Source organism: Microchirus variegatus, assembly GCF_963457635.1.
Source record: "Microchirus variegatus genome assembly, chromosome: 11".
Lineage (NCBI taxonomy): Eukaryota > Metazoa > Chordata > Actinopteri > Pleuronectiformes > Soleidae > Microchirus > Microchirus variegatus.
In genome coordinates, this window is record NC_139812.1 from 1,132,623 (window position 1) to 1,159,124 (window position 26,502).

At 40.2% G+C, this 26,502-nt stretch overlaps 1 protein-coding gene across 1 annotated transcript in view; it reads left to right on the forward strand.

The window, feature by feature from the left end:
* The first annotated feature begins 1,871 nt into the window (after window positions 1–1,871).
* Window positions 1,872–26,502, forward strand: part of kcnq5a (potassium voltage-gated channel, KQT-like subfamily, member 5a) — a 104,955-nt gene continuing 80,324 nt past the window's right edge. The window contains exon 1 of the mRNA XM_083897878.1: window positions 1,872–2,245. Coding sequence (XP_083754004.1) covers window positions 1,893–2,245 — 353 coding nt within the window. The 5' untranslated portion in view covers window positions 1,872–1,892. The remainder of the gene's footprint in view (window positions 2,246–26,502) is intronic.

Here is a 26,502-nt window from a genome sequence, read left to right on the forward strand (position 1 = left end):
TCTCAGGTTTCGAATCCAGCTCATGTCGTGACTTTTTGATCTGCTGCACGGTAACCTGTCAGAAAACTGGAGGAGATTTCGACAAAGGTTTGACCGGAGGTGCTAGTAAGCTAAGGTAAGGTGCAACCTTCACTATTCCTTTATGTTGCCGGAGAAGAGGCAGTTGTAATACCTTCACACAAGCAGACAACGATTAACATAAATTGCCGATAATGCCGGACAAATTCGATCTGGATTCGAGTAATCGAGTACTGTGACCCAAAAAAGGGAATGAGCAGTACTGTAACAGTACTGAAGCTGGCATCCTACGGGGGGGGGGTTGCTCTTACCCACCTCTATGTCCCTCCAGGATGCATACACCTCCCCACATACATTTAGGGCACTGGGGGGAGGTATGGAGGGGCTGATGGGAGGTTGAACCACCACATGTTGGGGCCACTCTCCTTGGCCCCTGATGATCTGGGTGAAGGAGCATGTCCACTGTCTACCAGCAGTGGGGCGTCCGTGCCACACCTTACCCCCACACGAGTTTCCAACATAACTCATATTTCATACTCCATATCACACACACATGCACACACACCACCAAGTCATCCCCTGGGGGGTGGGCATGAGTACTCTCCCGGTTACCCGACCCCTGCTCACTCCTTGGCCCAATTGGGGTTCTGGCTGTTTGGGTGTAAAAACTTTTGTAAGGAGGGCGTTAAAATTCTATGTAACTTCAATACTTGACCAATAGAGGGCAGACTTGGGCCACATTTGACATAAACTATCTTCATGTCTTGCTGAAATATCCAAGCTGCTGGTGTCTTTGGAGACACAATCAAAGAAAATAACAAAGAGAATGAAACTATATCTCAACTACAAATAGGCACTTTAAAAAAAATTCAAATAACAAATGTTAATATGAAACCACGCTTGCAACATGAACATGTGCTGTGATCAATTAAGGATTATTATCAAATTCACTTTTTAATAAGTGTGATTTGAAAGGAGTCACTCATTTAGTGAAAAGCACAGATTTTGTGGAGTTCCAGAACCGAGGCCCTGAAATGGAGGAAGAAGTCGGACAAGGGAGGAAGAAGAACGGAAGAACAAGAAAAGAAAGAAAGTTCAATGGTCACGTGGTCGGTCGGCGTAGTAAACAGTGACGCAGCTGCTAACAACATGACCAGGGAACGTGTTCGGTTCACGGAGGAGACAGAGTTTAGTTCACTGCTTTTCTCGTCAAGTTATGTGCTTGAAAGAGTTCATAAAAAGTTATGAGTTGTTCATGAAATTCCGCTACTCTGTCAAAGTCTTGCCTCCAGACGCAGGAGCAGGGATTTGTAATGTTTACACTGAAGTGATCGATGCTGCGCGTGTGTAGCCTGGAGCCTAATGTGATGTGATGAGCGGTAAAGTTCTCCTGCGTAAAACCTGCGTCATCGGTGCATTTGATGCCCTTTGACGTCGCTTCATTATAACACATGATGGTTACATGTAAGGCAATAAGACATCATCTCAGCACTCCACAGTGTGGGTTTGATGCAGGAGCTCAACTCCACGCGCTGTGTGCAGTTTGAGAGGAAGACGCGTGACGGGGAGAGAGTGAGTTTGGGGAGAGCGTGGTGGGAGGGTGTGAGAGCCCTCCCCCCCTCCAAATGGCTAGATGGATTCACTCCTTCATAACCCAACTCCTCTTCAGCCTTGCGCAGATGACCAAAGTGTCCAGAGGAGCCAGAGAAGCAGCCACAGAGTGACAGGATGAGAGCACAGTAGACTTTTTCACTCCTCGCCCACTCATTTGTCTCATTTAGTGAAAGCCGAATCAGCCAAAAACAACCTCTGGCTCAAAAGCACTTGGCCTTTATGTGAATGCCAGCGCACTCCACGCCTGCGCTGGTGATGCCATGCCGCGAAGTCACACCGGCGACGACAGCGGCGGCGGCGGCGGCGGCACCGGGCTCTGGCTGAAGAGCTCCACGGGACGCCGGGCGCAGGATTACGCACTGAAAGATGTGGAGTCTGGGAAGAGGACGATGAATAACGCGGCGCGTGTGGGCGAAGGGCTCCTGTCTCCCGGTTCGGCAGGTGCGGTGGGAGCGGAGAGGACGCAGGGCGCCCGGCTCAGTCTGCTGGGGAAGCCGCTGATCTACAGCGCGCAGAGCGGCCGCAGGAACGCGCGCTACCGGCGGCTCCAGAATTACCTCTACAACGTGCTGGAGAGACCGCGGGAGTGGGCGTTCATCTACCACGCGTTTGTGTGAGTGCTTCAACTCTTTTTGTTCATCTCACACCAGAGATTTAGAGACTGACCAGACACTTTTCACCATTCTCTTTGTTTCAAATATGTAAAGTAGAGTTTCCATATTCTCCTGGTACCAATATAGCAGACTGTAGTTGATGTTGACTGATGTTCGGATTATAATCATGGTATGAAAGTGGTGCAGATTAGAGTGGAGAGGGGTGTTTCTAAAGAAGAGTGAATGTTTTCGCAGAAACGCCTCCTTTTCATTCTCCTTCATTCATTCTGAATGCAGAAAGAACCTAGAAAAGAAAGTACTACAAGCACTTGGTGACTTGTTTTTTTTTTCATGTTTCTGCATGGTAAAGATAAGATAAGATAAGATAAGATAAGATAGCTTTATTTATCCCACAGTGGGGAGAGAACAGGGTTCCAGCAGCTGGGAGATGGGTGTTTTGTCTTATTGGATTATGTCATGTTAGTGTGGATGTCTGATTAATGTGTTCACCTGTTGCTCCAGTCACAGTCTGCAGAAAACACTGAAAGTGAAACACCTTAAATTGGGCTACATTTGAGTCATTTTTGAACAAAGTATCACTATATACATCACAAAGTGTCCATAATACACCAGATAGACAAACATTGATATAAATAATTGTGTTCATACATACATTTGGGGTTGGATGTTTTACCCCAGTCGTTTGCTGATCCACACGTTCAAAACCACTACTTCAACTCTCTTTAACTTTCTAAATTGTAATATTTAATAATCATCATCATATTTTTTTTTATCATCTGAAATAGCTACTTTGCTGTTTTGATAACCTTTTCGGGGCCATGTATCTCACAGCCGTTTAGGGGTGCGTGTTTGTTCGTGAACATGTTTTCCCGCTCGGTCAGAACCATCAGTGTGAGCACATGATGACGTTGTGGAGACATTTTCAGCAGGTCCTCACATCTTTAGGGTTTTCTGAGGAAGAAGAGCTGGATTTAGGGTTGGATTATCAGGCCTTACGATTAAATGCAAACGTCCAAGTATATTATTTGTACAAAAAGGGTTAAATCTGTACATAACATGAGAAAATCTGAGTTCTTGTCAGGGAAACTCTGTCAACTCTCACCCGAAAATTGTGCATGTAATATTATCTGCTACTACTTCGCCTGATGTTAAGTCTTTCATCGCTGGATTGGTGAGAGAGAGAGAGAGAGTCTGGGAATCATACTCGAAGCACACATTTGTTTTTAAAGCCTAATTTCTTCAATAAAAACAGTCCGCTGACCACAGCGCGGTGTGAAATTGCCCTCATGGCCAGTGCTGCTGATTTGAATTCTGCCTATGAAATAATAACACTGCAGCTTCCTTTTGCCTCATGCAGTTTCAATTAACCAATTTGGAGATTATAGCAAACATTCTGGCTGAGATTTCCGACTTTGTGTCTAAGCTAATAGGATTTGTTGTAGTACTGCCTGCACTGTTTGAGTCCCAAGGGTGTTTTTCCACATGACGCACATACTTACTCGATTCATTCACAGCAGTTTTTTATCTTGGTAGCGATCGCGTCTTTGCAAGCAGTTGCTTGATATCTCGGTAATCTTGACAGTTACTTGAAAATCATCTGCAAGAGTTTCTGCTGTGCTGTGTCAGTGCTCTTCACCCGAGAGATCACCCGTCAATCACGCAGGGTTGCTTGGTTGCAAAGACACCTTTCAGAGCTGGTAGTAACATTTTGTCCAGAGAGATCTGATCATGTTCAGATCACATTAAGGGTCATGGTCTGAATGCACAATATCTGTCCTGAATGCATCCTCAGAGCCGATCACAAAAAAACACATTAGGAGGTGGTTTGAGGTTGCATGCGGCCACATTCCTGAGCTGACCTCCTCTGACCTTTCACCTCAGTTTTTTTTTTACACTAAACAGCACCCATACATTCACTTATTTGAAGCCACAATATTAACTCTGATCGCCATGTGATTTATCTTCATAGTTTAAATTGGTGCTTTGGTTCACTCAGCTGCTCCTGACTCTTATTCTTCTCTCCGTCTGTCACTCACACACACACACACACACACAAACACGTGCACAGCAGACACATCTGTACAGTCGCACGTTAAAAACAAATTTTGGTTCTTTTGAACAGACCATGACGTCACGAAAAATGTAGGGCAGATCTGATCTTGTGTTCGCAGGAGAACAGTCGTTGCTAGTGCTCACATGCGATCACATCACTGAGGATGTTGAGTTTGCTGCTCTTGTCTTTGCTGCTCAGCTGGTGCAGCAGATGTTACTGGGTTTTTTTTTTTTCACTGTTTCATAGAAAAAGACTGCCGTACTTGGAATGTCTGTTTTTTTTTTTTCATTATTTCATTATTATTAATGAAGAGCAGACTGCACTATCACACCAGTTTTAATTCCCTCCTGCAGAATACACACTTGATTTCTTTTTCTCACTACTGTGCATACTGTATACAGTGCAGTCACATGGTTGGAGCGATGAAGCACCACATCCCTTCGCGTTCTGAAGGAGTCTTGTTGGAAGAAGAGCGCTGTGAGAAGGAGGAAGTGGAGCTGTCAGAGGAGGGGCTGTGAAGCCGGATGTTGACATTTTATTTGCTCAGGCGGGACAGCTGAGGGTGCAGGGGTTAAGTTGTTACATCTGTTCACGACCACAGCCTCCCACACTTGGTAGTTAGCATCAACTGCATGAATGAAATGATATACATGTACCACTCAAACAAATTGTTTAAGTGAGACATTTCACGACAGAGCCGCAAAAAATGAATCTCACTTAAAAGACAAACTGACAGAAAAGGAGATACAGATCACATGATGTGTGACAGTGTTCACGTATCAACTTGTTTTGGTCCAAACATCCACATGGATTCAAGGATAAAGTGGACGATGTTCAGAGGCTGAGGTCACGAGGACCTCACAAATCATGTTTATGACCAAAAACTCAATAATTAATGCTCGAAAAATGACAGATGACCAGGATAGATCTAATTAAGGTAAAAAAAATGAAGAGGTGACATTTTATAACCAGAAATCCATAGCTCAGTTGTATTATGATATCACAATGTTCTTCACAAACATTTGGGCCACATTTCCTCCAACCTGACAGGACGGCTGAGGCTTACGACTGTGAAGCAGTTATTGTTATTATAGTTCACCTCAGCAGTTTTGTTGCAGCCCTTTATCTGATTTCAGTGGATCAAACTAAACCCTGTTAAGGCACAATGGTTGTATTTGATCTGCGACAACACTTCTCTGTCCAAGTTCACTCACCAGCCTGTGTCCAGTTTGAGACACAGTTTGAGACACTGCGAGATGTCCATTTGTGTTTCCCTTCCACACTATTGTTTAGCTTTATGTGCGTAGTGAAGCACTTACGTGACATCTATGTGTATTTTTGATTTTACTGGATGCCTTTTTGCATGGAGTTTACATTTTCTCCCCATGTGCGAGTGGGTTTCATCTGGGTTCTCCAGTTTCCTCCCACACTCCAAAAACATGCGGATTTGTGGATTAGGAAAATCGGACACTGTAAATTGACCGTAGGTGTGTGACAGTGGATAGTTGTCTGTCTTTATATGTGGCCCTGTGATGGACTGGCGAGCTGTCCCGGGTGTACCCCACCTTTTGCCCTATGTCAGCTGAGATTGGCACCGGTGCCCACCATGACCCTCATGTGGAGGATATAGTGGAAGAAGATGAGTGAGTGAGAGTGAGAACATAAATAAAAACAATTCAGAAAACAAAACAGAAAAAAAAAAATCATGGCAATATCAAAAGAATTAAATAGCCATTATGTATTGTGAGGTTATTTAATGTATTATCATATATTTGAAAGATTTTAAGATTTTAAAAGGCCATTGAGTGGTCCTATCGCACATATATGTTAGTTATGGAGGTCTACTTACAAACATTAACTTGTTTTTATGTTCAAAAACCTCCTACTTGCTGGATACGAGCCGATAGAAATCTCTCCTCACTGAAGCTCTCCTCAGCCGCTGTGTTTCAGAATGAAATCTCACAGCCAGAAGACAGACTGTGTTGTGATTGGCCAGCCAGCGTAGAGCCTTCCCAACTCTCTTGTGATTGGCCAGTACCTGGAAGTGACGTGATTAGCACACCAGCTCTCAGAAGCGCAGCAGCTCCCCCCTCTGGAACGGTGGATGCACTGCTAGTCATTATCAAAACATTGTTTTAACAGTGTTTTGATAATAGATTTGTCCCGACTCCCCGCCGCAGTCAGAAGACACTGTCGCAAGTGAGACGCCTCCACAACGGAGGTTCTTCTTCTTCTGCGGTACAATACGCAACCGGATGTGCCCGGACTAGTGCTCGGACCAGGAGGATCTGCTGTTCAGGAAAATGCTGGTTGTGTAACGAGAACGGGTTTTTTCAGACATCTTGCTGAGCCTGAGATTACAATACAACACAGCGTTCGCAGCAGTGACTTTCCAACCTCCAGGGCTTCATAAACGAGGCAATGGCGCAGATACACACCAAAAAAAAACCCAGCGTTAATTGGAACTCCCGTTCTAGGGCCGCTTTAACATTCCAGAGAGATCTGGTGATTTTGACGGGTATCAGATCGATACCAATACTGAATATCACATCAAATCATCCCTAATTTATAAGCACCTAGTGTCAGTTACAAATGCTGCACTTTCTTTCTTTTTTATTTGCTTTTCCAAAATGTAAAAATAATACAATTACCCCGAAACATGGTCACGCCTGAGGATAAATGTACTATCCATCGATTAGAAGGGTCTGAACACTCTGTTCCCTTACACAAGCGCAGCTTCCATCATTGATCTCAGAAAAGTTTGCTCTTGTGATGTTCCAATATTGTTCTGGCATTTGTGGTCTTTGACTCCTGACATTTTTATGTGGATTCCTTGTGTTTGTCTTTTAAGACCACGTCTAATATATCATTGCACGAAAAACAATCTGCTTAATGAAACCCCCCCCCCCCCCAAAAAAAGACTATTTGGCCCAGATGCGGTTTCAGTGTCTGAGTGGACTTCTGTCATCATGTCCAAGTAGTCCACATTAGTAATCATGTACGTTTCTCAGCCTAGAGGATAAATGACGTCTAGTCAAAACAAAGGGAGTCTGAGCCACTTTGTTGTGAGAGATGAATTCAAAACAAAGTAATTGCTACGAAACAATAGAAGCCGATATACATTCCACTACATAAGCTTTTATAACCGATGTGCAGGGAGACACACACATCTGTCAGAAGCAGAGCAACTTATGTGTGTCAATGAAATCTGAGATTTCAGTGTAAACATAGTATTAAAGGGAAACAACGGTAACTTATTGCTTCAACACGTCCTAATTCATTCACATGAATGTGAATATCTTTGTGTAAGGTCATTATCTATAGTTGGTGTTTGCTGCCAAGATAAGTTACCCCTGAGAAACCTTTTGTGAAATTATATTCTATATAAAGGTCGACCTCAATGCTGTAGATCCAATATACAGTAATAAATCAAAATGTATAGGAAAACTTTGACCTTTGAATGTTTGCAGTCGTGAGACATAAATCAAACGCACACACACACGCTATCTGGCGTAGTGACTTCAAATTTCACAGTTACTCCAATATTTGTGTTTATTGTTTGGTGTCATGTTAGGGGTTAATGCACATATTTACAGTACACACATGCTTGTACACTTACTGACACAAACCTAGATCATTTATATTAAGTCGAACTGAACAATAAATTGCTTTCAAATCAAAATCACTGTATGAAAAAAACACAATTCGAGGATTACAAAGGCTGCAATGCACGGGATGATGCTACATCATGTCTTAAATCTATTTCAGTGAATTTAGAACTGATGGTTCTGATGGCAGATTAAATCGTAGTCACGTTTGTCAGAAAATGCACAATTACACATCTTCCTTGTCATGTTGCATTCTAATATTCGATGAAAAAGGCAGAAAGACACTCACAAAACACCTCCTTATACACTGACAATGAATGTGCACATATGTATAATCTGATAAAACATGTAATGATATGAAAAACATTTATAAATGTCCCTGAAACACTGAAATAATATATATTTTTTTGCATTGCAGGAAGGACACATATTTATATTAACATTCTAAAGTGAAAAAACAAGAAAATAATCACAAATAAGATCATTATAAATTGCATTCGGGAATGACTGGAAAGATGCCGGCACTTTTTATGTCGATCCCTTCACTTAAGAATAAATCAATATCACAGTATGTTACATTATTTCAAATCAATCCCGGAAAACATCAATGATTTTCCTCATTTACAATGATTTTTAGTGCATGTCATGGTTAAATCATACACCCTCCCATCCCAATGCACTGCACATACCCATACACACGTGTAGAGAAATGTACTTTCCTACATATTGTATAAACAGAAAAACAATTGTATATTAACAAATGTGTATGTGTGCATCATATACAGGTACACACCTGCTACAAACACAATCAAAACAAGGAATATTATTGTTTACCGCCGGCTTTCCATCACACTCATGATGTCTGATTGGCTGCAGTATGAATCAAGACACTGATAAGCATCTGGGCTTGTTTCTTGCCAAATAGTGCTCCCACACTGAAACACTGCTGGCTTTAAGATTCAATCTCTTAATGAGATGGCGTGTGTTGGGCTAATCACATTTGCTGAAATGGGTTCCAGCCACAGTCTGCGTTGTGCGCTGCATTCAGAAGATGTTTCCGCTCGTGTGTGCGTGTGTCTGTGTGTCAATTAGAGTAATGTTTCACTGAACTGTCTGTCTGTGTTTTTGTGTTTGGTGCACATGGGATAGTGTGCAAAGGTACTAATATTACTTCAAATTAAAAGCATTTCCTATATATAAAAAAAAACAACGATTGAGATTGAAACTGTAATGAGGAGCAGTTTGTAAGGGAAATAAAACAGATGATCACTTCACTGCTACTTTTATGAGACGCATACAGATCATATATCTGTTTTTATGTTGTCTGTTGCGTGTTCTTTGTTTAAGAGCGCAGGGATGCCTGCACTGTCTGCAGCACAACGACAACAAAGTCTTCTTTTTTGAAACTGACAAAATGTGGATTACCTTTGTTATCTTGCTGGAACATCAAAAGAAAGACGATCTCTGGTGTAGGCAGTAATTGGACACTTTAATTTTTTAGGGATGAATATCTAATTTTACAGGGGTTCACGATATCAGAGGGAATGGTAATTCTTACATCATTATTCTCATTTTCTCTCAAAAAATATATGTTTAAAATGATACTGAGATATTTCTGCAGATCTGTGAGAAACAAAAATGTTCCCTTGTAGAATAAGATGTTGATAGATCAAGATAATAATTGAACTAAAATTATATTTTCACACACGTTTTGTTTTGGCTTGAACAAATATCGCGCGTCCTACCATTTGAAAATGACAGTAGGCTGTGTTGTGTTTTCAATAAAATTTTGACTAATTCAGCCCTAAAAAAAAAGGTCAAAGAACTTTGGAATTAATTCTAAAACATAACGAAGAAGCTAATAATAATAATAATAATGTTCTATAAATGGATTTACAACCATCTAAAATGCTGGAGAAATTCAGCATATTTCTGAATTTAAAGAAAAGGTCTAATGTAAGTGATTATTTAGAGGAGGAAAAGTTAAAAAAACAAATAGTTTTCTTGCTGCTTTGGGTTTTATACATAGATTCACATTCCCCTCATTAACTTTATGAAACTTTTTTTTTACTCATCCATACATTAATGAGCTCTGGGGCGAAACAGAACTGATGGTTATTTATGTTGAAACACATAGGCTATAATAATGAAAACAAAACCAGGTCATGACTGCCTCCTTGAGGAATACCATGCTGTATTTGCAATAACACATAAGCACTAAGAGTCTTTGCGTTTGCGACGACTCTCAGGTCATGCACTGTACATCTTTCAGTCTCTAGGCTGCAGTTTCCTCCATAACTACATCATCACATGGCTTTTCAAAATTGCAGTTGTCAGTTGAATGAACAAGCATTTGACTTAAAACATTTTCCTCTCGAAGGGAGTCGATAATAGTGTGTAATCTGCATCCCATATTGATGAGTTTATGTGTCCATGAAATCTGTGTGTGTGTGAGAGGGAGATTTACTCACACAGTGAGTGCATCCACCATTGATCGCGGAGCCAATCTGGAGAATCGACAGGTAGCACTTCAACCCGGTCTCATGATCTGCAAGGAGTCGGGCACTAGTGATCTATTCATTAACCTCAGTCCAGGTTTGACTGCTCACTGCACAGATTTGTGTAGAATCTGTGATGCATCAACTGCCGCCTTCAATTACGCTGCCTTTTTAAAAAAAAAATCAATAAAACAACCTCTTTTATCTTAACTCAATCAGCACATGGACATAGTGCTGGCAGATCAGGGAGACGTCAAGGAGTTGAAATTCTAATATTTTTGAAAATGGCAAATGGCTATATTTCATCGATTGCTGGACAGTGATGCAAGTGTATAATTATAGTAAAAACTTCACTGAGTTCACACAATGTTGATATGTCATACGTCATCTCCACACAACTCTGTCCATGTTTTTATGTACAACAGTGTTTAGATCCCATGTTGCCAGGTTGCAATCTTAAGCTCCACACTGAAAGTTATTCATCTTCTTATTCATCATTCACCATAGTTGTTTGCTACTTTGCCATCTTTGGTCCTCATGCTGCTCTTTAGATGCTCTGGTGTTGTGATTGTCTCCTCGAGAGGATCATTTAGTTTGTCCGTGTCCTCCACTGTCACGGAAACTTATCACTCTACACTACAACTCTGATGGTTCCGATTACTCCCGCATGTGTATGCTTAGTCGGACTGGAGTTGGACTTTACATTCTGCGCGTGCACCAACATTTCTTCCCCGGTCTTTGACCCGTAAGTAGAAGGAGACGATGTATAAATTACAACTATAACAAACAACACAATGGTGTTGGCAAGACACAGCTTTCGGACTGATGTACAGTACGAAACTTACAGAACCACAGCACGATCCATCTCACAAAAGCTGACACTTGTATCCAAAGCGACTTGATCAATTCTCACATCTGAGAAAGGCAAGTAGCATTAAGGGCCTTGCCTAAGGGCCCACGCTGGGTATTAGCTGACCCGCCTGCCTGCTGACTGGGATTTGAACCCCAGCTCTCCATACCAAAGTCTGTGGACTACACCACTGAGCTACACCAGCTAACTGCTTGTTTTTCAATTCGATTCAATACGCACTAATGTATAGATAGATACAGCGCCACCTATGGAGGAGGAGTCAGATATCCATCCTCATGGAATGCCGACTGAAAGCTGTGATGCCAAAATATTAGTGTTTAACCACCTGGAGATCAGATTCAATCAATTATTTTTTTCCAGCAATCATGCCCACTGCAGCTCTAACCTAATTTATTTTTTACATTTTTATGGCAAGTCGTATTGCTTGGGCTTTTAAAACCACCACACTGTGCTGGATCTTACCACAGCAGTACAGTATTTGCTGTACCTATGTTTTTTTTTTTATAGCCAGCACAGAACGTCTCCTCTTTTCAATCGAGTGTGAATTGAAACGTGAAACACTGCAAAACTCTGTTGCACCCACAGACCACGCAGTCACTGCAGCTACATTTATCTAAGAGGGAAAAATGTAACCTGCATTCATGCAAACATCAAAGGGCCTCACAAAGAGACTGCACTTTGTTTCCCAAGAACGTGGTGACATTTGAGACACCTGAGCACATAAAAGAGTCTCTGTGTTTAGGTTCAGAGTTACGTCCAGGTAGGGAGGAGGATGTTGGCTGGAACCCAGTGGAAAATGCTGGAAAATACTTAGGACCTATTAGATAGGACGAACAGAAGGAGTGATGTGTGTGTCTGTGTGTATAAATACTGTCATGATGTGTTCCGGTGTTTGCAGGAATAGCTACGTCTGGGTAACAAGGTGGCGCGCGTGTGTGTGTGTGTATCCCGTGTCTTCACTGAACAGTGTAACACAGCACAGATACAGTGAGCATTTTTGTGCTCGGGTCACCGGTTTGCAGAACAGAAAGGTGGAAGCAACGTTTTGCGAGGGAGTGAAGGTGAGAACAGAGATGTTCAAGGTTTTTTCAGTGTGGGGAAAACACAATAGCAGTTTTGTTTATCTGCCGCGTCCTGGAGGAAAAGAAACATCTGTGTTCATCTGTCTGCCCAAATTGGAAATAAAGACCGATCGTCACAGAGACCATGGGCACACGGGAGGATTTCAGCTGTGTACGCATTATATCCGAGCACATAATAAAAGATACGCAATATATGAAAGGAAAGTTCACTTAGCCAGGATTATGTCAATGTAACAGGGTCGGTTACTGCAGTATTTGTGTTACGTGCTGCAAATGACCACACACCAGTGACGTGCAGTCAGGGTAGACAGTGCCGACCCTGTTTTCTGCTCAGGCAGTGGCTGCACAAGCCATTCACCATTGCGTTCTATTACAGAGCCAAGGCACAGACCTCTGCCTTTCTGTCTCATCGGTATGTGACTTTTTTGCGCATGCGCAATCAGCCTATTGACGTTACTGTACTGTGTTTGTGCTGCATTTACGTTCACATTGCTTTCGTGAAAACACACCGTCACGCCCTCTCGCTGTTGTACGTCCAGCAATTTAGCGGGAGGTGTAATGATGGCTCTACAAGAGAGGCTTAAACATTTCTTAAGGCTGGCATTTGATGAAAAACTGCAGCTCTTATCAGAGGGAGACCCACGTCTGAGCTACCAGACCTTCTCCAAAGAAAGGGAAAGAAAAAGATACGTACTTTTCAAAATGAGTGGTATAAGAAAACGGACAGAGCAACTGTAAAACTCTGTAAAATGTGTGTGTATGTCTTCTACCCTAGAGCTCACTGCACGTCACTGCACCACACACCTGTTATTTACACGGGACTTTAAGTTGCCATGTGGAATCTTTGTGATTTTCTGTCCCCACATTCACTTTTGGGGCACCAAGCTGGTGCATAAGGGTGTGTCTCAGCCTTACTTTACCCCTTGTGCTGCTGCATACTGTGGAAGAGGTACGCCACGTGTGCTTGTTATTTCCATAATCGTTTAGCACTGTCATTAAGCACATGTGCAGGTTTTTTGTTTTTTTTAATATGAAACACTGTACACATTTATTTTATAGAGGGAACATACTAATGGGAGTTTATTTATCTGCCTCGTGTCAGGTACGTCACTGTTGTGTTTTCTTTAAATTTAATAATTATGCCCTTGTGCTGCCGTGTACTGGGAGAGAGGACACATTTTCCTGTGTTTCTTATGCTTATGGGAGTTAAAAGGGACTAACTCCAAGATACTGTATTCATAGTATGGTGAAATTCTTCACAATGCACACCAACCGCATCAATACACCGGTTATATCAACACCAAAACATACATTTTATCTTCTTCAAATGTAGGCGCCTAGTAAAAGCCTAGATAGAAGAGTGTGATCTATGTGAGATTTTATGGCTGATATCTATAAATACACTCTGTAATACATATAAAATAATGATTTATCAGGTGGAGCTCTCACCAGTATACAGTAGTTTGTACTATACATATATACATGCAGTATAATGCGCTGTTTATAGTTTATACCTCTCTTGTAACGTTTGGACTTAAAAGGTCTGGTACACTGATAAATGAGATGTTTGGACTCGGCTCCAAATTGCAGACTGTGTCATTTTCGCTGCCAGCGCTAGTTTTCAATCACGCTTAAAGTTTTTTCCTGGGAGGAAAAACAACACAAAAGACCAAACTGCATTCAGAAAAACAACTGAACAATACGTTGTTTTCGAATAAAAATGGCTCAATGCACACGTTGGAAAGAAGCCGCATCTTTATGTCGTCATCCTTGCATTAGGTTAATATTTCCTATTTATATTTTGAATTGGTTTTTACCAGGGAACAAGGGAAAATAAATTAAAATATAAAACTAGTTGGGGGAGGGTTTGTTTTTAACACATTAGGTTAATATTTTAACGGGTGTCATGTAATAATGTTCCTGTTTTAGATCTATTACACAATGACTATCAAAGTGAAACAAAATGATGATATAAAAAAGTACAAATACATGTTTTCATTCAGATGTTATTCAGGAGAGCAATGATAAATGACATATCATGATATATAGGGACACAGATGACAACCAAAAAACTATTTAATCACCCAGACTACTTTTAAACTTTGCTTTTATCCAAGTAAGTTTTTAGTACTTGTGCTTGGACCTAAATGTTCATTAAATTTCCATTTGAGGACATTTTGCTCGTATCATCAGTGCAGTAGAAAAGCGTATGCTTGGATCCCCCATGAGCATTACACCCACATTGCTCCCACTTCCTCATCTTTCTGCATTAAGTACATGTTCAGATGTGGATGGAAAAAAACGAAAGAAACGAGCTCATTAAACAGCGTGTGAGTGGTGAGATTTGATGAGCGGTCAGATCAGCTTTGATGTAGGTTTCATCAGAGCTCGCTGGTGAGTGGCTGCGACATCAGTGGACACGACACTGACAAATATACTGTGACATTCAAGCGGGTCACAGAGGAAGTGTGTAGGTTGTGTGTGAGTGTGTGTGGGGTTGGCTTTGATGGAGAAAGACTGCATGCGTCGTGTTAGTAATGGGACGATATAGGATATCGTGATGAAAAGATCTACAGACTTGACTTTCTATTTTCGTGATGATCGTGAATGAAGAAAATACTAATATTTTCTTTTTGGAAGTTACTTCTCAAAATTCTGATTTGATTCTCTTGTTTTGTCCCAAAACCTAAACAAATACCTTTTTTTCGACTTCACCTGCACGACATCTTATATATTTTTTGATTTGAATTTTCTTTTATATAACGTTCTAATAAACTAAATAATTTTGCTTTTTAATGATTTCCTTGTGATATGGATCAGAAAATATTGACATTTAAGAGGCAGAAAAATGTTAATTATTAAAAAACAAACACTAAAACCGACTAGATCTTAGCTTCTGCGATCTTTCTGACCACTGTACGTGCAGATGAAAGGCTCTGCCTATTTAAGAATGTAAACAAAATATATTTAAACATATTTTTCAGCCATCACAATAATATCTTGAATCCCTTTTTTTGGTCAGGATAACTATGGTGGGACATTTTTATATCGTCCCATGTCTACTTGAGTTTGAGTTTGATTTTGTTTTATTTAAAGCAGGGACAATACATATTAATGAACATATACATGTAAATATGTTATGCAACGGCTAATTGGCCCAAATTGCCATCGTTATTCCACGTTATTATTTGTATTGCTCATGTTTGAGTCGCTGTGCATTTGGTTTTGAAATCAGTGTCAGTAGAAATAATGTGGAAAAAGTTATTCATTATTTATGACGGGATTATATACAAGTGGTGCAGAATTATTATCATAAATAGACACTTTAATGTTGGGATTTTGCCCTTTAAGGGTGTGGTGGATTAAAAAGAGAAGGAAATTTTAGTTGAAATCCATTAAATTGTTTCATTTGATTAAAAATAATGTATTTGATAAAAATAATTACAATACAAGTTTATTTTATGTTAAATTTATGAGTAATGTGATGCACATTTTGATAATTGCAATAACAACAGCAATTTGCGTTTACTATTCAAAGGTTTTTCATGTGCACAGCTAAACACTCACTATAAAACCCACTTCATTCTCTCAGCAATCAACTGAAATTGCGAAATTTAATGGAATAAAAATGAAGGAGGATCATAAAGTGTTTGAATGAAATCTAGTTCTTCTTTGGGTAGAAAATCAATCCCTTTCAGATGAGCTCCACAAGACTCTCAACACGACTGTGTTTCTCAGTATTGCAGCGTTTTGTTTTTGTGTCTGGGGTGAGTGTTGTGTTTTATGTCATGACTAATAGAAGGAAAGCAGAACTATTACAGCTAGGCTCGTAAAGTGAGATGACAAGATGGCAGTGAGTTGATATATACGCACCGAGGGTCATCCTTTTAAAAGCTCTGCAGACTCACCTGAGGAGTGAGAAAAGTCTGGCGCCTCCTTGGCTAAAAAAAATCATCCACAAAAAGTTTTATCCTGTTCCTCACAGTCCTGACATGTACCCACAGCCTCTGTTTGTGTGTGTGTGCGTCAGAAAGTTACAGCAAGAGAAAACATAACTTCCTCACAGCAGCATCTCTGTCACTCACTGCACAAGCTCAGTTCATGTCTGCTTTTACTTCAGCAGCTTGTGTTTGACCTTTTCGATATTCACTTCTGAGAAACGATCAGAAAAATACATTAGAGATGTCTCCTCAAGCAGAGCACGAAGAACCTTCAGTGACGACGAGCTCGCAGGGCTTTACTCTGAATCTACAGGCTGGTAAGTGCTGATTTAGATGCTGCTGTCATACAAGTCAGGCCCTTAAAAATCGAGAGCAATCTTTTGAAATCAGTGCTAAAACAAGCAGAGGCGGCCAGTGAAGGGAAGGAAAATGGGAATATATGTAGTTCATGCAGGTGTAAAGTATATCAGCAACAACGTCTCCTAAAAACTATGTTCCCACAAAACTCAGTCATGTTGCATAAGGAATATTTTCTGTAACAATCTTATTTACAAGTCTCCAATTTTTCTTTTAGCAGAAATTAGGAAATGCAGGTGATAACCATTCGTTGATCATGAATTGAGTTGGATTTAACACAAAACACCTGGTTCGGACCCAGAAAACATCATGGATTTACTGAACAGCATCAGCGAACTCTGCAAAAGAAACACATGTTTTAGATAGGGCTGTCAAATGATGTTAATTGCGATTAATTAATTACAGTGATAATTAACGCATTATGTTTTTTTAATCACGTTAATCTCTTCTGTACACACACACACACACAGTGACAAAAACCCACAGAAAGGTCAGAAACTCGGCTAAAAGCTCATATAAACCATTCTTATGTTCACGAAACACAGTTAAAACACTGATGGATCAAACCACCAGGAGCGAAAAAAAATCTGTTACAGCACACACATTGAAAAGCGGCACCGGAGCGTCAGCGTGATTATGTAAACAAAACAAAAAAATTCTGCTGGACAGCGGAGAATCTACAGATTCAAACGGGACAAGATTCACGGATTCTGCCCCAAAATAAGAGCAAAACAACAACTGACTTTCAAGAAATACAAGCAGAAATGTTGTTTGCTGTTTATCAACAGCTGTTGATAAATATCTGTTTCCACCAGAACAAAACCACCTTTAATGAAGAACTACTCTTCCCAGCATGCTTTGGGAACAAATCCCGGTCTGATTGATCATTACAGAGCGACATTAGATCGTTCTGATTAGAGAAGGGCGGATGTCCGCACAAATCATCGTCATACGTGCTAACTTACAGCACTGTGATTGATGGGTCGGATTTATTATTTTTTATTATCTGAAGCAGAGAAAAAGCAAGTTCAGTGTTGTATTGCTCAGAAATTCTAACTGATTACTGTGTTTTCTGTAAATGGCTTTGTCAAAACAATAAATTACTTTATAAAGCCACTTTTTTTTTATTATATATCAATCTTTTGATCTGCCACAATAATGTAATAATGAATTTAAATGAACATACCTCAAGTTGAGGGCTTTTCTCAGCAGGTGAGATTAAAAATGAGATTAATTAGATGAATTAATTACAGATCATAATTAATTAATCACACTCATTTTTTTTAATCGCTTGACAGCGCTAGTTTTAGAGTTATGGGTTATGGCGGCAGTAAAACACACTGGGACATGACAGACTCAACTTTTGGTCTCACGCTGGACTCCAATTGTGGTCGGCTGCTTGGCAGACATCTCTCATGTTGCTCATTTTTAATGAGACCTTTTCTTTCCCCAAAAGAAGAATTTGTCTTGTATAAAAAACATTAAGAAATGACACTGCCAACCTCTACCTCTGGGTAAGAAGTACACAAAAAGTGTGATATGTCAAAATAACATAATTAGCATTAGACTAAAATTACTTGATATGACTTGACTTGATATTTACATTTTCTCAAATATTGAGGAAACTTTGGATGCCTGCTTTTGCGGCCTTGCCTACAAACCTGGCAACAGAGCGACATTAACACCACTATGTGAAATGTCATCTGACACTTCAAATCCCACAAAAAAGGTAAGACAGGAAGTCAGCTGGTTGCTATTTTGAGCTAAAACTAGTTAGTGTCTTGGGTCAAAAGCTGGTTATGTAAAGTGAACGAAATGTGCCTAATATTTGAAATACATGTTCATGGTTTAATGCCCAATGTCAGTATTATTTACGTTTTAGGCTGTGTAGTTTTATTTATTTTCACGTTATTAATGTTAATTAGGTGAAACTCTAGCAGTTCAATCACTGTCTTTTTGAGCATATTTAAAAGTGGAATATCTGGGAAATCATCTTCTATATTCATACAGTTTGTCTTGTAACTTGCTTGTTTCTTGCAAGTATGATTTCTGACTTGCTTGAGACTTAAAGGTTAAGACATGTATGTGACTTACTCCCATCTCGGATCCATAGCCTAAAAGCGCAGCAGACATTTTGAAGTAATAACGTTCTCCAGTTGTCCAGAAGAGGGCACTGTGAGCTCAGCTTGCCCTGCATCCATGCACTCCTTTTTCATCAGAAGAAGACAAGAGTGACGTCGTGTGTTGTTTTGTCAGTGATTACTGAGGACGCAGACAAACTTAACAATCACACTAGAGCATCTGAAGAGTGGCGTGTGGAAGTCATTCTGATTCAGTAACAAACAAATCTGTGGTCTGCGCTGACGATCTCTCGAGACCAAGCAAAGATAGTCTTGCGACCACAGTAGTGTGTCAAGATTTGTGCAGAAGATAAATCCTATGGGAATGAGACACGCATGCAAAGTTACTGCTGCACAGAGTTTCCTCCCTGTGTATGAATATGTGTGTGTGTGTGTTTGCTTGTGAGTGCCCACATCAGTGTGTGTTTTCTTGTTAGTCATCTGGCAGTTCTCTCGTACATCATCATCAGGTGCCAGTTTGCTGAGCAGACTGTGGCGCTGATGGATGGAGACAGGCCGAGCTCCTCGGTCCTCCTGCCCACACACAGTACACTGCTGCTGGGTTCGCGTCACACACTCTGGACGTTACGCTGTCAGTTCTCCTAACAATGAAAGCACTCACTTACAGAACCTCTGTGCGCACACACCCACACATATGAATGCACGACGCACATACTCTCTCTCTCTCTCTGTCTCTCTCTTTATTGAAAACACACTCACTGCAAAGTTCACTCAAAATCCATCAGTGGTATTCTCATCTAAATGTACAGAATGAAAATGAAAGTGCTCATTATCCCATTACAACATGGCAAACCCCATTTAAACCACAAAATGTGTTTTTTTTATCTGTTTTTCTGTGTAGACGTTGCGATTCCCATGATAATCTCAAACCAGCTCATGTTCCCTGTGGACAAGCCTTTGCATGGCTAATTCTCCATCGCATGAAAATCTGCATAGATGGACTTTATTTTACACCCCAGCATATTTGTTTTTCTCACTGTAGAGTGTGTGTATCTGCGTCTGTGACAACATGCAGTTACACACACTCTCTGCATATTTTATGGCTGAATATAAAAAAAAGACTTCGTAGAATCAATAGATGAGAAAGGCTGTGAACCACACTGGACCAATGAGTCAGTAATACATTTTCTGACCTTCAGCTTAAATGTCAAAAAGAAGTACAGTTATGACAGTTTCATACATATATATATATATACATATATATGTATATGTGTATAGTTTCCCACCCAGTCTGCAAATAATCTGGGTTGTTATTTTGTCCCCAAAGGAGAGTTCTTACCCTGAATAAATAAACAGCAACATGCTCCCACTCAATATTAATAATACGGGTACAGACGTGCACATGCATCACCCTTCTTCCCTCCATGGCCCTTGGATAAAAATCATATACATATACAGACGCAGCAGGAACTATGAGCCATGTGTATCGGCACAGCTAAACCACCTGGAGTGACGGGGTGAATATTTCATCAGGTTTCTGCCGATGCGTGTGTGTGTGAGTGCGTGTGCATACACACATGCCAGGTGGCTCGCTGTGCTCTGTATAAACATACATATATACAGTTTATATATATATATACATCTCAACACATCATAATAACACACACACACAGAGCTCAGCATTGTGAATACTTTACTTTGGTTAGTCGTACACGCTTTTCCCTGGTGACACATAGATTCGGGAAGAACAGCAGCAGCAGCTCACCCACACCAACAGGTTGAGACAGAGTTGGAGGTTGAGAATGAATACTGCATGAACAGGTGTTTGCTTGGTCTGACATGGTTTTTTTAGTGGAAGGATTTGTCATGCCGGTTTAGTAATTGGGTGAAAGGGTTGAGAGTTACAGGAGATGGGTACATTAGAAGGGGGAAAGGAAAAGGGGAGACGTGGTTGTGTGAGAAAAATGGAAGTAAACAGGCGTGATAGAGAAATAACATAACACACAGAAGGGTAGTGGTGTGAGATACCTGGCAGTCGCCCATGTTGTTTATTTGTATCGCTCTAAGGAAGCTTCTGTGTTGTACACAAACTTTCTTACTCTAGTAAGACACCATGATTTATATTAGAACAGGTGTGTCAAACTCATTTTAGTTCAGGGGCCACATGCAGCGCAATTTGATCTCAAGTGGGCCGGAACAGTTAATTAGTAGCATAATAACCTTTAAAATAAGAACTCTAAATCCCACCCCTTTGACATTAAATGAAGTATGTTTTTCCAAAACATTTTATGAAAAATGTAATTTCCAATTTTCCAATATAGTATATGTTGTATTATGATTAGATTTTAATCATAATTTGGCCGGATTGAACTCTCCGCTGTGCTGGTTCTGGCCAGCGAGCCGTACGTTTCACACCCCTCTTAGAAGATTGTAGAAGAGTCTCCTGCTGAATTTGACTTTAACAATGAACAGGAACAGCTAAAAGTAACACTGTCCAATTCGCCTCAAAAAGGAGCTTCTTTTTATTTATGTTTTCTGAAATATGAAACCCTCACAGTGCTGTTTTGACACAGTGTGTTCGTTGTATTTTATTTTCAGTACTAGCTCTGTGAAAACTGAGTTGTCAAAGCTAAAAAACTATATTTTCTTCTTGGACTGGTTGTCCTTATTTTTATTTTAGGCAGGGTGGCTAAATGTAAAAATGTGAAAATGACTTGTTGGTTATTGCCTCAAGAAAAAGGTTTGGATTCAGTAGAAAATTGCAATTATCTATTCTATTGAATTGCAATACTCAAAGAGTCGCAATAAATCAGAATTGCTTTTCAAATCGAATCAGCAGCCATGTGTTGTAATACAATAGAATTTTGTCAAAAGCATATTGTCCCAGCCCTCTAAGCACAATGATATAAAATCCTTTGGATTTTTGTTTTAAGTATAATAAACTTCTTAAATGCGTTTACACAGAAGTTAAAGCTGCTGACAGTGAAATACTTAAGCTACAATATGTGTTAAATAGCTCTATATTCTGACAGCTGTCTTTGATTTACAGTGTTTGCTCAGTGACCTGAGTTTTTTTTTAAATTCTCAGGCTTTGGAGTAGCTTTTCCACTATATCACACAACACTTAATCCAATCAGGAGCCAGAACTCCACAAAGAGTGACAAAAATCTCTCTCCACTCTTTCCTCTCATTGTCCCTCAGTTCGTCTACATGGCATTGTTGTTTGTTGTGTATGACTATAACTGCAAAAATGCATGTATTAATCTGACTGAAATAGTACTTAACCTATATGTTTTGATGTCGGACGAACACTCAGATAATGCAACTGAGTGTCAAGTTACCTTGGGTCTGACCAAAGTTGGACTAAACACAGGAAAATAAGACAACAGTGACAATAATGATGGCACAATTCAGGCCAGTACATTTTGGATTGAGAAGGAGACAGACTTTAAGAACAAGAAACTGCCTTGTTATAACTAGATGAAAGGGGGTGGAGGTGGACACACTTATGCAGAGGAAATATTCAGTAAATTCAGTATATGGCTTCTGTATCAGTGCTTGTATACGAGGAAAAGAACAGAAGTCCAGTTGAACTAGTCGAGCTACAAACGTAGATCTACTTATGTCCTACTGTAAATCCTTTGCTAGAAAATGCATACTGATCCATAATGCCCTGTTCCCCTTATACACCAGAAACATCAAAGTCTTTATTAATTATTACTTCATTAACTAATCATTTCATAACATACAGCACCCAGTAGTGTAGGCGTTAACTGATCTTCCATGCGTCCACTAAATCCATCTCAGTAACATTTGGAAAGAAGACTTGAACTCAAGTTATTTTATCACATTTTCCTGACGGTAACTCCACTGAGGCTTTTAGCCAAATTGATTGACATTTCACAGCAGGGAACAACAAGCCATTTGACATTCAGTCTCAGAAATTCAGAATGTATAGCTCTCCACGTAACAATGCCTTGGGCATCAAAATATTCATGCACATATACTTGAGGGCTTTTATGCAAATGAGACCCAATTACGTGTGTTTCTGCTCCGTTTTGCCTGGACTATAAAGTAAGCAGCTCAGCATCCATATCAAACCAGCATCAGACAGCATACAATAAGGACACAGAAGGAGGTGAGGAAAAAAGAGAGAGTCCAACAGAACATAGTCCAATTAGTATAACGGGTTATACGAGTGTGATAAAAGATATAAAGAATTATCCTCTCAACTTAAGGACATTGCAAAAAATATGTTGCTGGTTGGTTCAAACAAAAAGGATGGGAAACCCAAACAAACCCTTTCCATCACTTGAAAATCAAAAGAGTCAAACTGTATATTTCCTGTGCACAGCAGTTGTTTGTTACACAGTTTGAAGCATGATGTTTTTGACATGGCTGGTTATGGCTAAATAGCTGGTGGTAAATGCATCAGCACAGATGTGTCATGAACAGCTTAGTAGTTCAGAAGCTATATTTCATGTAAAACAACTGTAACAGACTGACACTTGTATCAAGGTTATATTACAGGTATCGGTATTGAATACTGATGGTGTTGAGTCATCCCTACAAATCACCTATATATTAAAAAAGAACTCCCAATGTGAAGCCTCCAGATTTAATCGGCACCACAGTCAGTTTTTGAAACCAGAAATTCAGTCATCTGCATCTGTTGAGAGATATATATATATATATATTTATATATATATACAGTCACTCACTCACTCACTCACACACTCACTCACTCACTCACTCACTCACTCACTCGCTCACTCACACACTCACACACTCACACACTCACTCACACACACACTCAGTCACTCACTCACTCACACATTCACTCAGTCACTCAGTCACTCACTCACTCACTCACTCATTCACTCACTCACTCACTCACTCACTCACTCACTCACTCACTCATTCACTCACTCACTCACTCACTCACTCATTCACTCACTCACTCACACACACACTCAGTCACTCACTCACTCACACATTCACTCAGTCACTCACTCATTCACTCATTCACTCACTCACTCAGTCACTCACTCACTCACTCATTCACTCACTCACTCACTCACTCACTCACTCACTCACTCACTCACTCACTCACACTCACTCACTCACTCACTCACTCACTCACACACACACTTACTCACTCACTTATTCACTCTCACTCACTCATTCATTCACACACTCAGTCACTCACTCACACACTCACTCACTCACTCAGTCACTCACTCACACACTCAGTCACTCACTCACACACTCACTCACTCACTCAGTCACTCACTCACACACTCACTCACTCACTCAGTCACTCACTCACACACTCAGTCACTCACTCACTCACTCACTCACTCACTCACTCACTCACTCACTCACTCACTCACTCACTCACTCACTCACTCACACACACTCACTCACTCAATATAGTAAATACTCTGAGTGATGATACTTCTTTTGCCATATTTCCCATGCTCATGAACTCTAATAGAGGTAAAAAAGAAGAGTTTATCCCCCTGAAGGTAAAATGTCACCCTTGACCAATCTGTCTTGTCTGTAGTCGCCTTGTGCCTCATTGAACATTTTAATGGTGCACTGTAAATGTGACATATGGAGAGGCTGCTTTTTGAAGCAGCTTATAAACGGCAGAACCACATTTTGATTTAAATATTAAAATTGCTCTTGCTCTGTCTCCTTCTCTGTGTTGCTGAATCTGTTGTGAATCAGTGTTCCTTTATTGCCCTTTAAAGATGGCTCTTTTGTTGTGGAGGCGTCAGACCATGGCCACTCTTTGAAGTGCTGTTAGTGAAGAATTTTTGGCATATGTGCACGAGTTTAATGAAACTAACTGAGTCTGGCTTTTTTTTTTTTATCTTCAAAGCCATCAGGAGCCAACACATGTCCTTCTTGGATAGCGTTTCCCCCCCGAGGACGTCGCGAGCTGTCCATCAGCTGTTTCTCTTTGTTTACTGAGCTGCGTATCTTTGTTGTCCCTCGTTATGAGATCGAGGTTATCTCTTCTGTTGAATTGTTGGTTCTTCATTAAACCTCAGAGAACGATGCCTTACCTGCACCTCTGAACCCTTTAAAGGGAGACTGAGCCAAAAATATTGCCTGCAGTTTTACGTCTAGCTCCATGGAAGACGTTGTGAGGTCAAGGGAGGATGTGGTGGAGAATTCAGTAGCTCTTATAGGAGAAGACGACATCAGAAAGACAGCAAATCAAAGAATCAAACTCAAGATTTAATTTTATTTTTTTTAATTTTATCCGTCTTTATTCAAAATTGATGAAAAGTATTGTTAAAAGGTGAAGGAATTCAGTTTAAGTAAGGTTTCCTGACAAAATACAATGCTATTGACAGTGTTTTTCTGGTTTCCCCTTATTTGTGATTTAAAGTTTATAACCTGCTTTTATTCAAATATTCTTATAATATTCTATTATAGAGGGCACTATATAAACTTTTTCATGGCTATATAGTTTTCATTTGTCTGTAATCACATGAACTAAGAATCATTGTGTGTTGTTATCTTAGAATAAACACTTTATATCTACAACACTGGCAACAGTAGTTCAGAATAGTGTTTGTGTGTGTGTCTGTGTGTGTCTGTGTGTGTACACCTAATAAGCATCGTTTCTGTAAACTGTGATTCATCGAATGTCACTCCTGTTTATGACTTCCTCTACAAATATTCAACAATTTATGAAGAAATGTTCCGCTTTTCATGCTCTGTAATTTGTTTTTGTATGAACAGTCAGATATGTATGTCTCTACCCAGTGACTCCACACACAAAAAGTTGTTTTTTTTCGCCCCCCCCCCCAAATTAGGTTGCCCCTAGCAACCAATACAGTGTAAGTCATGTTACACTGCATGAGAAGTGCCCTCTCTGTGTGTATATGTGTGTATATGTGTGCATGAGAGGATAACGGGGAAGAGGAGGGAGAATGTCCCTGTGAATGCCTGTGTATGTGTGTGTGTGAGAAATGTTCTCCGCTATGTAGTGTGTGTGTGTGTGCGTGTGTGTGTGTAGGCTTTTGGCCCAGTCCATTGACAGGAGTCAGTCTAATGTAGAGTGAGTCTCTGTTTTCTCTCTGTAAAGCCTTCTCCAAGGCCTGCGGAACAGCAGAGCAACCAGCCTGACACAACAAGACAGGTGGCTGTTTGGATAACATTACACCTTCTCACAGTGTGTGTGTGTGTGTGTGTGTGTTCTTGGATTTTTGGCTTTGTGAGGACCAAGCACCCTATTAACCATATGGAGTGTGGATATTTTGGCTCATCCTTACATCTTTAAAGGGCTTTTTGGTGGTTAAGACCTGGCTTTAGGGTTAGGCACTTAATTTTGATAGTTAACATATTATTTTAATTTGGCAGAAATTGATGATAAAATACTTATACTCATCTTTTTGAAGTGTTGATGTAAACTGAAGGCCACACAGGTTCTCCAACACACTCTAGAAAACAAACACGGAAAAATGGGAATGCAAAAGTCTCACAAAAAAGCTTTAGTTGAACCAGGATTTGAACCGACAACTAGGGCTGGGCGATATGGAAAAAAATGTTATCACGATATGTTTTTCTATATTGATCGATCTCGATTCTTATCACGATATGTAGTTTTTCAGATGCAGCCAGTGTGAGGGACATCCTGAAGCTTGAAGAAATAAGAGATTCACTGAAACTTTGTAATAAAGTTTAATAATGTAATGTTAACATGAGTCATCTCCCTTTACACAATAATACAAGCTTTTACTTATTG